This window comes from Alligator sinensis, unplaced genomic scaffold (genome assembly GCF_000455745.1).
Source record: "Alligator sinensis unplaced genomic scaffold, ASM45574v1 scaffold487_1, whole genome shotgun sequence".
NCBI classification, from domain to species: domain Eukaryota; kingdom Metazoa; phylum Chordata; order Crocodylia; family Alligatoridae; genus Alligator; species Alligator sinensis.
In genome coordinates, this window is record NW_005842301.1 from 1415044 (window position 1) to 1427523 (window position 12480).

The 12480-nt window shown below is 43.2% G+C and overlaps 1 protein-coding gene across 8 annotated transcripts in view; it reads left to right on the plus strand.

The window, feature by feature from the left end:
* The first annotated feature begins 1056 nt into the window (after positions 1-1056).
* STAB1 (stabilin 1) overlaps positions 1057-12480 on the plus strand; it is a 231239-nt gene continuing 219815 nt past the window's right edge. For 6 of the 8 annotated variants that reach the window (XM_025209656.1, XM_025209651.1, XM_025209655.1 and 3 more), the window contains exons 1-2: positions 2410-2727; positions 8910-9046. In XM_025209656.1, coding sequence (XP_025065441.1) covers positions 2509-2727; positions 8910-9046 — 356 coding nt within the window. In that variant the 5' untranslated portion in view covers positions 2410-2508. The other 2 variants (XM_025209654.1, XM_025209653.1) reach the window with 2 other exon arrangements.

Sequence of the window (12480 nt, forward strand, 5' to 3'; positions counted from 1 at the left end):
ATCAACAAGTGCTCTTGGACTAGGAGTCCAAGATGTGAGTTTATTTATATCATGACCAATGAGCAATGGCCACACCTTTCATTCTTCTCTTCATTTGCCTTACATAATACTGAGGCAGTAAATAATTCATATTTATTTCAGTGGATACCATATTAATAGTATATTTAGTGAAACTATCATACCCATTCTATTGATCTTTTTACAATATGAATGAGTAAAGATGTGGGGGAGCCCTAGAACCGCTCCTACCTTGATCCAGTTGTGGGCTGCAAAAAGCAGCTGAATGGAGAGCTGGACTTGGCAGGGGACAGCAGCAGCTGCATGCAGGTTCCTTCTGACAGGGCCTGCTCCTGGCCAGGGCAGGGACAAGCAGGGAGCAGGCACTGGAAAAAGGAATCTGTATGCCACCACTGATGTTCCTTGTGCAACTGCTTCCTGCGACCCACAGCAGAAGTGGCATAAGAGCAGTTCTGGGGCTCTCCTATGCCCAGATCAGCTGGGTGCAGCAGCTGGGTGCAGCACCCCTGCCCCACCCCCCCAAGAGCTCCAGCCATACCTCACCATGATCCCCCCACAGTTTGAGGGCAGCATACCCCACTCTTTAGTAAATTCCTAATCTGCCCATGGTTTCCATTTGGTAGGTAGAGAAAGATCAAATACTTTTGTTATGGGAGGATGGTCATCTTTGGGCATGCTTTTCATTGGTAAAGAGGGATTAGAGATGATCTCCTAGCTGAAGCAGTTCAGGTACCCAGTGCTTTTCATTTGGGGCATGAGGAGGCCAAAATAAATATGTGCCATTGAGAAGATGGCTGCGTTGTGGTGGAGAGGTGAGACATGAGAGAACTGATGTGGGACTTAGCCGAGAGTTTCTGTCATCAAGAAAAAGGGAGCACACATATGAGACTACCTTGTTCCATGTTCCTTAATCCCAGTTTGCTTTCTGGGCTCCATTCCATCAGAACTGTCTAGAACTTCAGAGCAAATGGTCTGTCTATTCTGGAACATGATTTCTGACCAAATAAATTGTATTGCAATCTGATGCAGAATGGAACTTGGAGCCCTCCAGAGCCTGCTGCTGGGCAATTTTTTGCTTGCATGTCCTAGGACATGCAAGCATATCAGATGACCTTTAAAAAACAAATGAATTGGATCATTTGATCAAGCTGGACTTCTGTGAGTTGGTGCTTTTTATTTATACCATAGTGAATAAGCTTGCCTTGTTTATTTCCTGTTATTGCTAGATATATAGCACTGCAGTCCATCAGGCTATCTTTGTAGGATGGGGGAAGTAAGCTATGATTAACAGCAAAAGTAAGTACAGTATCTGCTATGTTTTTATGTACTTTCTTTGGGGGAGTGTATATATAACAGACTGTACGTTAATGCAGTGTGTGTGTGTGTGTGTGTGTGTGTGTGTGTGTGTGTGTGTGTGTGCACGCGCACATAATTTTCCTGGGGGAGTAACATTTTTAATGCTTGTATAGCACTTTTGTACAACACCTTGCACGGATACAAATATATATGCAAACTTCTATATGTGTTCTATGTGTGTATGTACATATATGTACACACACACACAAATATAAGTACATTTTTGCATATATAACCACATGCAAAGTACTATGCAAGCATTAAAAATTAATGCATTCTAAAAGTGTATGTACATATATTTATGGAAATGTAAACACATTCTAAAAATAACTGTCTTACAACCTACACCCCTGTCTTGCTCTTACACACACGTACATATTAGAAATGGCTGAAAGAAATTCTGAATGTTGCTTAACATCCATATCTAATATTATTTATAGCTAGGGACATAAGTCATTCTTGACCACACCGAACAAAATGGATGCTGTTGGCAACATTGGGAGCTAAAGCTCTTGTCATCATACAGGTTGTTGATCTTTCCCTTAATATTCCACAAGGCCTAAAGGAGAAATTTGGTTGCAAACTCAGCCCAAGACTGAGCTTCTTAAAATTAAACACTGGAACTGCATTACTCCAAGTGCTAATAGTCATAGTTCCAAAGCTACCAATACTGTGTCTAAATAATTATGTATATATTTTACTTTTCTCATTGAGCAATCCATACACTTTAAGTAAATTAAAAGATATGTACACGAGCAGGAGAGGGGTATGCTTTCTGGTTGAGATGACCTGAGTGCATTAACATCGGCAATGAAATTGAAATAATTTACCATTGTGGATTCTACATTTTTGTAGATGGCCCATTGAAATTGCCTCCAGTTAAGGATAGAGTTAACATATTTCATTCCAATATGCTGAGAACTAAGGATTTCCTTCCATCTGTTTTGAACTGATATGTAGGAGGAAATCCATAGATGTTCCTGTTTTGAGTAAACCTTTCACTTGTGGATTATGCTTTTGTGTGTGTGTTTAAAAAACAAAAGAGAAAGAAAAAGCTGATATTAGTTCATGAATAATATTTAAAAGTAGCAGAAGCTTCCATATATATTGGAATAAAAGATCCGCAAAGCAAAAATGTTTTTTTCCTTATTTACTTCTAACTTCTGTTTTTTCTTGGATCTGACTTTTAGTAGGCAGTCCTTTCTTACAGAAATGGCATCGCCTTCTTCACCATCACCATCCCCTTCAAGAAAAGGACCCTGTCCTTATTACATGAAAATGCATCTTCCTGGTTTATTGTTTTTCCTCTTAACAGCAAGTTTCATTTCCACAACTGAAGGGCAGACTCAGAAGGTATGTTTGCTAATCTTTGTTTCAGAACTATAGACTATGTGGTACTTTTCTTGTGTGTGTGGTCTATTTTGTATATCTAAAGTTAAGGAACAGGGAATTTGCTTGGCTCTTAAATAAATTCTAAATTATAGTACTGAATGCAAGTGATATGCCATGGCTGAGAACTATAGACACAATTCTACAAAGAACTAAGCATCTTTGACTCTCATTAGCTTCAATAGGTTTCCTGGGAGCTTGGCACATGACAAGATTAAGCCCCAAAACATCTAGTAGAATTTCCTAATTTTTTTTTTAAGTTATTGTGTTGAAAGGTTGGCCTGAAAATGGTTAAGAACAACTCTGGACCCAATAAAGGGGTTTAGCAATGAGCCTTTACACAGCCACATGAGACTGTAAAGATATCCTGTTTATAAAGAATTAGAATCAAAGACAGTTTTAGAATCCATCAAACCTGCTGATAAAAATACACTGCAGGCTGGCTACTAAATCAGCATTTATTAATATCAGACAGGCAACTGCTTTGGTGAATAAAAAATGGCTTCTTCAAAGGATTATCCATCAAACTACAGAGGTTAAAAAACTGTAGGATTTTACAATAAATCTTTAAAAAATGTGGTCACAATCTCTCTACTTAAAAATATATATATATATCCCTCATTGTCTGTATATGGGATTGTTGTCATAGTGCTGCTTGCAGGAGCTAGGTGATAGATAATAATTAGTTATTTTCTGGTTCCTTGTAAGTGCTATATAGGTACAGCATTTAAAAATTAATTTTGCACATAGATCTATATAGCTAGGTGAATGTACTATACTCTGCATAGTATGTGAGCATCTTGATGTGACATAAAAAAATGTTGGAACATGTCTTAATAGTGTTCTGATGGGTAATATATTTCTCTGGAGATTTTTGTTTTCATTCATACATCTCAGTTATGAAACTCAGAGTAGTCAGTGGCTCAATGTCTAGTTGGCAGCCGATATCAAATAGAGTGCCTCAGGGGTTGGTCCTAGGGTCAGGTTTGTTCAATATTTTCATCAATGACCTGGAAGATGGGATAGGGTGCACCCTCAACAAGTTTGCAGATGACACCAAGCTGGGGGGAGTAGTAGGTATACTGGAGGGTAGGGCTAGGATTGAGAGAGACCTCGGCAAATTGGAGGAGTGGACCAAAAGAAATCTTATGAGGTTCCATAAGGACAAGTGCAAAGTCCTGTACTTATGACAGAACAATCCTATGCACTGATGCAGGCTGGGGACTGACTGGCTAAGCAGCAGCTCTGCAGAAAAGGACTTGGGGTTACAGTGGACAGTAAACTGAATATGAGCCAAGACTGTGCCCTTGTTGCAAAAAATGCTAATGGCATACCGGGCCACAGTAGTAGGAATGTTGTCAGCAGATTGAGGGAAGTGATTCTTTCTCTCTGTTTGGTCCTGGAGTACTGTGTGAGGCTACATTTGGAGTACTGTGTCCAGTTTTGGACTCTCCAATACAGAAAGCATGTGGACAAATTGGAGAGAGTCCAATGGAAAGCAACAAAAATTTACATCACCATTGAGGATTATGGCCCAGAATCAAAAGCAAATGCACTTAAAATATCAAGCTGTTAGCATCACTGAGAAGAGAAGAGAAGTGACATGTTTTTATATTACAACTAGAACAGTGTATTTAATCCAGAAATTGCATCCATGTTTAGGAAACTGGAGATAGTGAAGAAGCAATTGAAAGCAAATAAATTGCACTCTAGGATCGCTGTAGAGTAAGTTGAGAGAGAAGACGGATGTTGTGAGCTAGTTATTTCTTTTCTCTTAGGTGAAGAAAGAGGTTGCCTTACAAAAAAGAGCAAAAAAAACACTTGGGCAAAGAATACAATAGCCTAATTCATTTTTTGTATCACTTAAAGATGTTAGCCTCCCAAACTGGCAAGGCCAGCCTAACAGACCATCTAGGTTTGGACAGACATTTGACCTTGATTTTGTTCCACTCTGGCTGAAACAAATAAGCCATAGAGTGGGCATAAGAGCCTTGCAAGGGATAGTACTAAAACAAGGGGCCTATTTGCCAGCCACAGAGTTGACTGTACGTGCAGAGCAGGCCAGAGCAATGCCAAAAGAAGGAAGGACAGATTAGGTAGAAGGGTGTGTCCTGGGCAAACCTGTGCTTTAGCAACATTGTTGTGACCCATGAGGCATTGCAATGGATGCACAAATTAGTGTAGCACTGAGAGCTGGCCTGACTTGCTATGGAGGTCACATTTGCCTCTGCAGCCTCTCCTTAGGAGAGGCAGAAGCTTCCTTACCAAAGTCACTGTGCCGGTTCCAGCATATGGACTATACTGTCTGTGAGCTGGCTCATACAATGGATACAGGAAATATCTGGGCAATAATAAAAAGGCTTAGAATCCTGGAACCAGTAATTATTCCAGTGAAGCTATCATGTATTTTTGGAAGAACTAAATATTTTATAGAATTATCATGACTAAAAAGTGTCTTAGGGCTAGAAAGTCCCATTTGTTCTGGAACTGTTGTAGCATCTAAGATCTGATTTCCCCTTCTTTATGCTTAGCACTGTTATTTAGTGCAGTGTGAGTATAAAAATATTACCAGATCAGATGAAAAAAGTAGCATTGTGTACCCTCTGTGCTCTCAGATACCATAAGTGCCTTCTGACCGACTTCAGGTTAACACAACTAACTACCTCACTCTACACAGCTGTAAATGGCAATATAATTCAAGACGTGGAGAATGTGGACTCTAGAATTTTCTGTCTTCTCAACTCTGCTTCCTGGCTGTCAGTTTTCTGGGCAACTTTGCATCTTTCAAACTAGAGCAGGCCCTCTCTATACCTTGATCACCAGTGCCCCCACTACTGTCCATAGATAGCAAAAATAGTTGTGTACAAGTTATCATACATTGTACCTTTCCAGTAATTCCATCTCATTGGAGCTATGGCTATTTTTGATTAGAACACTGTCTGAATTTTATCCTCTCCAATTTTTGAGGGTGCCTGAATGCATATCCAAACTTTGTGAGAAGCAAGTTATCTTTGATTAGTCTGAAGTCATGTAGAAGGAGAAAGCAGGGTAGATTTGTACTTTATAGACTAGATGAAGCGTATGTGTGTAAGGCACTTTGTGCCCAAAAGCTTGTCTAACATCTTTCCCAGTTATACAGTTGGTTCAGTAAAGGTTATTACCAAAGAAACCTTGCTTCTTGCATATTTCCTGGACCTTCATGGCTGCAGCAGATCTTGATATTCAGGCCCCTCTTGCCTTCTGTCACCTCCCTAAAAGCAAAGTCAGCAAGAAAAAATAATTTCCAGTTCCCGAGGGGAAGGTACATTAAGCACATCTCCCATTCACATTCTTACTTCCCCTTTTGTCTGCTATTGCTGCTTGTGTAAGCATATTCCTGTAGAAAAAGGGGAAGGTACTGACAGGACACAGCCCAAGGCCTTGGGAAATTTCCAGGGAGGTTAGGGTTAGGGAAAATTCCATGAAAACAGGATCTATTCATGGTTTACTTTTCACAAAGATCAGTTTTAAAAAATGTGTACCAGTAGTTTAAAATGCCGAAACTATGGAGCAACATCATTCCATCCACATTAAAAAATAAAGCTGCATTTGGGTGGAATAAAATGATATACAATAACAAACTTAACTGAAAGTGTTTTGTAGCCTGTGTAGACTGGGCAAAAATATATTCAATAGCTACTTCAAACTGATTTTTCAAGGCCTGGTGGAAGCAAAGATGAAACAACAGCAGCACCTAGTTCAGTGGTTCTCAACTTTTTTAGGTTCAAGGCACCCCTGATCAGACACAAGGCACCCTTGCATAACTTTTGTGAAATAAACAGCACCCCATTCCAAAAACTAATTTATTACAGGGCTTACCTCCTTACAGAAGAGACAGGTAGTGGGAGCTGGGGGGTAGCAGCTAGGCAGGGAGAGTCTGAGTCTGCCCTTAACTACTTATCGCCTCACACTTCCTGTGGCACCCTTCAAAAGATCTCACAGCACCCCAAGGTGTCCTGGCACCCTGGTTTAGAATCACTGACCGAACTTTTCCCTTTTCACCTGCATCTCCAGCTTGTGGGGTGCATCCCTATAGGTGCACGTTTTCTTCCTTTGCCTTGATAGAGAATTGCCAATCATGCTCCATGGAAAGGAGAAACCTCATGACTTTTCATCCACATTGTGGAGCTATTAAAGAGAGATGGAGGAAACAGCAAGATTACATTCTAACATGCTGAGTAAAATTAGTAGAGCTCAAGCCAACCTAAATGGAATGGGTGGAGTTGGGTATACAAGCTTCTGGCCTTCAACTGTTATGTTGCAGTGAAAGAGTCTCTTAAGGTAACAGATTTACCTTCACATTCCCACTGGTTAGTAGCAGCTGCTGGCACAGGAGGCAAGTTTTTCCACTTGCTGGGCTGCAGAGAGACTGTCTGTATCCAGTGTCATGAGAAGAGACTTGGGCTTATACCTTCTTTCAATTGTGAATAAAAGGGAGAAAAATATAAATGTGAATCAGTAGGAGCTGAGTGGGAAGGTGTTGTGGGGTGTGCGTGTGCAGGGGGCGGGGACTGACCCTGTCCTAGGTTCCTGGAGCCAGCTGGGAGTGAGGGGACGAAGGGAGGAGTGGAGATGAGATGCATGCAGCAGAACCTGCCCAGGTGGTGTGGTGCAGGTGAGAGTGCAGGTGCGGCCTGCTCCCCAACTCTGGCCTGCAGCTGCCTCCCCAGCACTCCACATGGGGCTGAGTTATGCCTGTTCCCAAGCAGGGCAGCCTATGCCGCATCCACCAATGGCACCACCCTGGCCCCAGCCTTGGCCCCACCCAGCCAGAGCACACAGCTTCCTTCCTGCCACTTGGCTGCCGCAGGTGGTTGCTCATCACATTGGACAGATGGAGTGGGTGAAAGGTGGCTGGGAGCTTGAGCTGAAGCCCCATGTGCTGAGGCAGGGACTTCCCCAGTGCACCTTTGCCCACCGCTGCTGCTTCCCCATGCTACCTGCTGGCTGGAGCAGCCCTGGCACAGCAGGGGCAGGAAGAGGAGGAGGAGGAAGAGGAGGAGAGCTGCTGGAGGCTGGGGGGGAGTCAAGTAATATCTGGGCGGTTGCAGCAGTGGTGGGGGCAGCCCTGCAAGGAAGCTGTATGCACTGGCTGGGGCTGGGGCTGGGGCTGGGGCAGTGCCATGGGCAGCTGCAGGGTGGATGTGGACTGGAGTGTGACACAGGCTGTCCCGAGTGGAACTTGGCCCCATGCAGAGTGCTGTGGGGGCAGCCACAGGCCAGAAGAATTGGCGGGACCAGGTCTAGCCCATGAACCATATTTTGCCCCAGTCCTTCTTGTAAAACTGCCATTTTTTAGTAGCCACATCTGTTCCTTAGGAACTGGACTGAGATCACCATCTCACTTTTCAGACCATCATATGATAATGACATCATTCATGATTGAACTGTATCTATGGCATGACTATGGTAGGAATTGCACCTGATATCTAACCCCCTAATACAGGTTTCCCTTGCTTTATGATGTACATGAGTTCCTGGAAAAAGGCGCATAACTCGAATTCGCATAAAGGGGACTCACTTTACCATGTAAGAAATAGGGATACATTCCAAGACCTTGACTGTACTGACCCCCTGACCCATTTCTACCACTTTTACAAGACAATATTGGTACTCATCAACCGCAGACAGTACACACAAGCACAGGGTGGTGGTGAATGTTACTATAATGGGAATGGCAACTACAGAAACACGTCGCAGACAGGAGACTATGTTTTGGTGTGCATCACTCCCACAATGCACTGCACAAGGCAGCTGACTGTGGGCTGCCATCACACTGATCACATAAGAGTAAATTTACCTTGCATATAACAATTTTTTTGGTATAAAAAGGGTAAAAAACGATTGCATAAGAGTGAATTCGCACATAAATAACCCGCATAAAGTGAGGGAAACCCGGATGTCTTTTGTGGTTATTAGGTTAAATAGGCTTGTTCTCATGTACAATTGATGAATGATTGTGAATGATCAAATTAAATTAATGATGCTTATTATTTTTTAAATGTGTAGAATTCAAGCAGAATTATGAATGGAAATATGGGCAAAAACGTAGTGGCAAGATATTATTAAAATGTATAATGTCTGGTGTTTGCATACATGTTTTTAAGTTAAGATCCATGCAATGCAATGTGAAGATGATGTTTACTTTGAATACTCCATGCACTTCCTGTGCTGCATCTCCAAAATCGACATGCCCCAAAGGCTGGATAAAGGTCACCCAGGGACTAGGAGAGAGAAACTGCAGGTAAGCTAACTTTCTTATTCAGTCTGAAGTCTAAAGCTTTGCATGCAGTGTTATACATCTATTGTATATTAAGCATACAATCACAGATTAGTAGATACATTTTTGCCAATATTTCAAGGCGTGCTTTTGTGACTTTGCCTAGGAAGAGGTTGCATTGTTTAAAAATCATGGGAGAGAGAGATTGCTGGTTCCTACCACTGGAAGTCTTCCTCTTTTATTTGGGGTCAAAGAAGAGGTGGCTTAAAGTGCATATTTTTTTCATGCACACTAATGCTCACTAGATATATGTGGGAATAATAGTAATACTGCTTTAATTTTTCATTTGACACAAAAAAATTTACAAATATTATGTCCTTAAGCCTCACAACTTCACCTGTGAAACTGGTGTATTGTCATTTCACAGAAGCAGAGAGTACAAAGCCAAACTCTATATTTAGGCACCTAATTTAAAGTGACTTATTCTCAGAGGTTATGAAACTCTACTGATCCAAATCAGTTCAGATAGAAGTTGGGAATAATCAAGGTGTTTTGTATTTAGATGTCCAAATACCGACAATAGCCTCGATCGTTCAATTTGTTTCTGAAATGATCAGACCTTTGCAAATTCCCAATAGCATAAGTTGAAGTGGTCAAGGTGGGGTACCAGCCCTGGGCACCAAATAGCAGGAGTGCTAGAATGGTCTATGCCAGGGGCAGGCAATTATTTTGGGCGGAGGGCTGCTTAACAAGGATTGGTGAGCTATTGAGGGCCACATGGGTAGCCCTGCCCCTTGACAGGTGCCCCCACCCCTGGCCACCGTCTTGAGACCAGAAGCCCCACCTCTAACCCCTGACCTTTGCCACCAGAAGTCCCTCCCTTTGCCCCCCACCACCCAATACTTCTTTTGGGAAGGGTGAGTTGCCATCTTAGAAACAGAAAAAAACAAATCATACACTAAAAATCAAACATCTACTATAACATATTTTAATTTTATTACAAAAAATATTTTTGTCATGGTTTTTGTTGGTGTACTGTGTATAAAGGTGATTGCATAATAACTCAAAAATAAATTCTTAGTCTTTTATATTGTGTGGTGGGGTATGGTTGGGGGTGTGTATGTGGTGGGGTGTATCTATGGTGTGTGTGTGGGGGGGGGAGTTTGTGAGAGGGTGTGGCTGTGTGTGGGGGGCATAGGGTATGTTGGGGGTTATGTGGTGTTTGTGGGGTGTGGGTGTGTGGCTCTGAAACACACTTTCCTCTCCTGCAGTCAACACATGCAACACTGGGGTGGGGGTACATGTATCTGTGTGTGTGTGTGGTTTGTGGGGTGTGAGGGAGGGTGGGAGTAGTGTGGGGAGCCCCCCACACTCCCATCATGGCATAGCAGCAGACAGGGGCTCTGGTGCCTGGCTCTGGCCAGCACTGTTTGTCGCAGCGAGGAACGCAGCCTCCACTAGGCTGTCTGTTTCCCTGGCACTCCCTGCACTCTCAGGGCACAGGAGGGAAGCCCCAGGCACTGGAGCTGGTTGCTTTCCCTGCCCCAGCCCATTCCAGTGCCTGGGACTTCCCTTCTGTGCCTCTCGAGTGTGGAGAGCTCCAGGGAAACAAATGGCCCAGCGGGGGCTGCACTCCTTGCAGCACTGGCTGGAGCTGGGTACCAATGCCAAGCAGGCCCCTCCTCCCCTGCTGCTGCCTCTGCTGCCTGACAGGCCTGTGCACCATGAGGGGAGCGTGTGGGGGGTGGTCTGCATACCCCTCTCCCCCCACACCCTGCCTACCCAAGCTCCATGCTGCTGCTGTGCCCCTGGGCATGGGCTCCACACTGTAGCCAGCCCTAGCCCCATGCTCTGCACTCCTGCCCAGCTGCTGCCCCACCCCCAGCTTCCCTACCTGCTTCCCGGAGGGAGCAGACACCAGGGAAGCCTGCAGCAGCAGTCCTACCCTGTAGTAGTGGGGTAAGCCCTTCCGGCCTTGTGGGTGGGAGCAAGGATATGTTGGGGATGGGTGTAGGTGCTTTGCTCCCACCCTTGTGGGTGGAAGGGCTGGGCAGGGCACAATTTCTTGTGGGGGGACACTGCAAGCTGGATGTAAGTGCCTGGTGGACCAGATCCAGCCTGAGGGCCATATTTTGCCCACCCCTGGTTCATACTCTAGCAAAAGCAGCAGCAGCAGCTGGGTACACTGACACTGTGCTGCTGCTATAGCAGGGCAGGCATACTTCATCACAGCAGCAGCAGCAGCTCAGTACCACTCAGTACCACTTCCCCTGCACGCCTGACTTCTACTGCTCTCTATTAGAGCTTGGCCACATTCAAACCCTGCTAGTTACACCTCTGCAAATCTCCACTGGCAAGAATATGCACACTCAAAATAAGTTGCAGGACTGATAATTAACTGTAGGCCCAAAAATCTGAAACATTTGCCCTATGTGATTTGCCCAAAGTCATGCACTGAGTCAGCAGCAAATACAGAAATAGAAACAATGAGCATTTTATGCCTAGTATCCTGCTCTTGCAGCTAAAAGGATATCAATATTGCCTTTGAACTTTTAACCCTCGTTATCATTTATATTATGTGCTTTTTCTTGTGTTTTCTACCCTTATTCTGTTGAGCTGAATACATTTCTCCAGCTTAGCTATAATGGAAAAAAGGTGAAAGAAAAATATGTTTACTAAGAAATCTAACAAAAATAGAACATAACGTAAATGGTGTCACAGTGAATCAGCCAATGGTCCATCTAATCAAGTATTTTCACACTGACAATGGAAGTAGTTGATGTTTTAGAGGGAGAGCCTTTGAATGGGGTATATGTGGTGTGAGCTATCCCCTGTCACACCCTCCATCACATCCATCATCATTGGTTTAGAGATTCCAGAGGATATACATGTGACTATTTAGTTTAATAGCTATTAGTGGATCTATTATCCTTGAATTTCTCTAGTGCCTTTTGAACCAGGCTATACTATCTGCCTCTATAAGCTTCTGTAGTAATAAGTTCCACAATTTAACTATATGCTATGTTAAAAAGTACTTTCTCTTGTTAGTTTTAAACCGTTTTGTTTTAATTTCAGTGTGCGCCCTCTAGTTCTAGTATTTTGGGACTTAGTGAATAACAGTTCCCTATTCACTTTGTTCACACCCTTCACGATTCCATAACCTCTATCATATCCCCCGTCAGTCTTCTCCTTTTCAGACTGAAGAGTCCTAGCCTTTTCAGTCTTTCCTGGTATGGCAGGAGATTATTATCTATTAATTTATTGAACAGTGAACTTAAACGGTTAATATGTTCCTCCATTATCTACTGTTTTCTTCCAGCTGGAAACATTTTAATAATAGCTATTAGGCCTGTGCGAAGTGGCTAGTATTCGCTTTGGATTCAGATTCAGCCGATTCATAGATTCATAGATTCATAGATGTTAGGGTCGGAAGGGACCTCAATAGATCATCGAGTCCG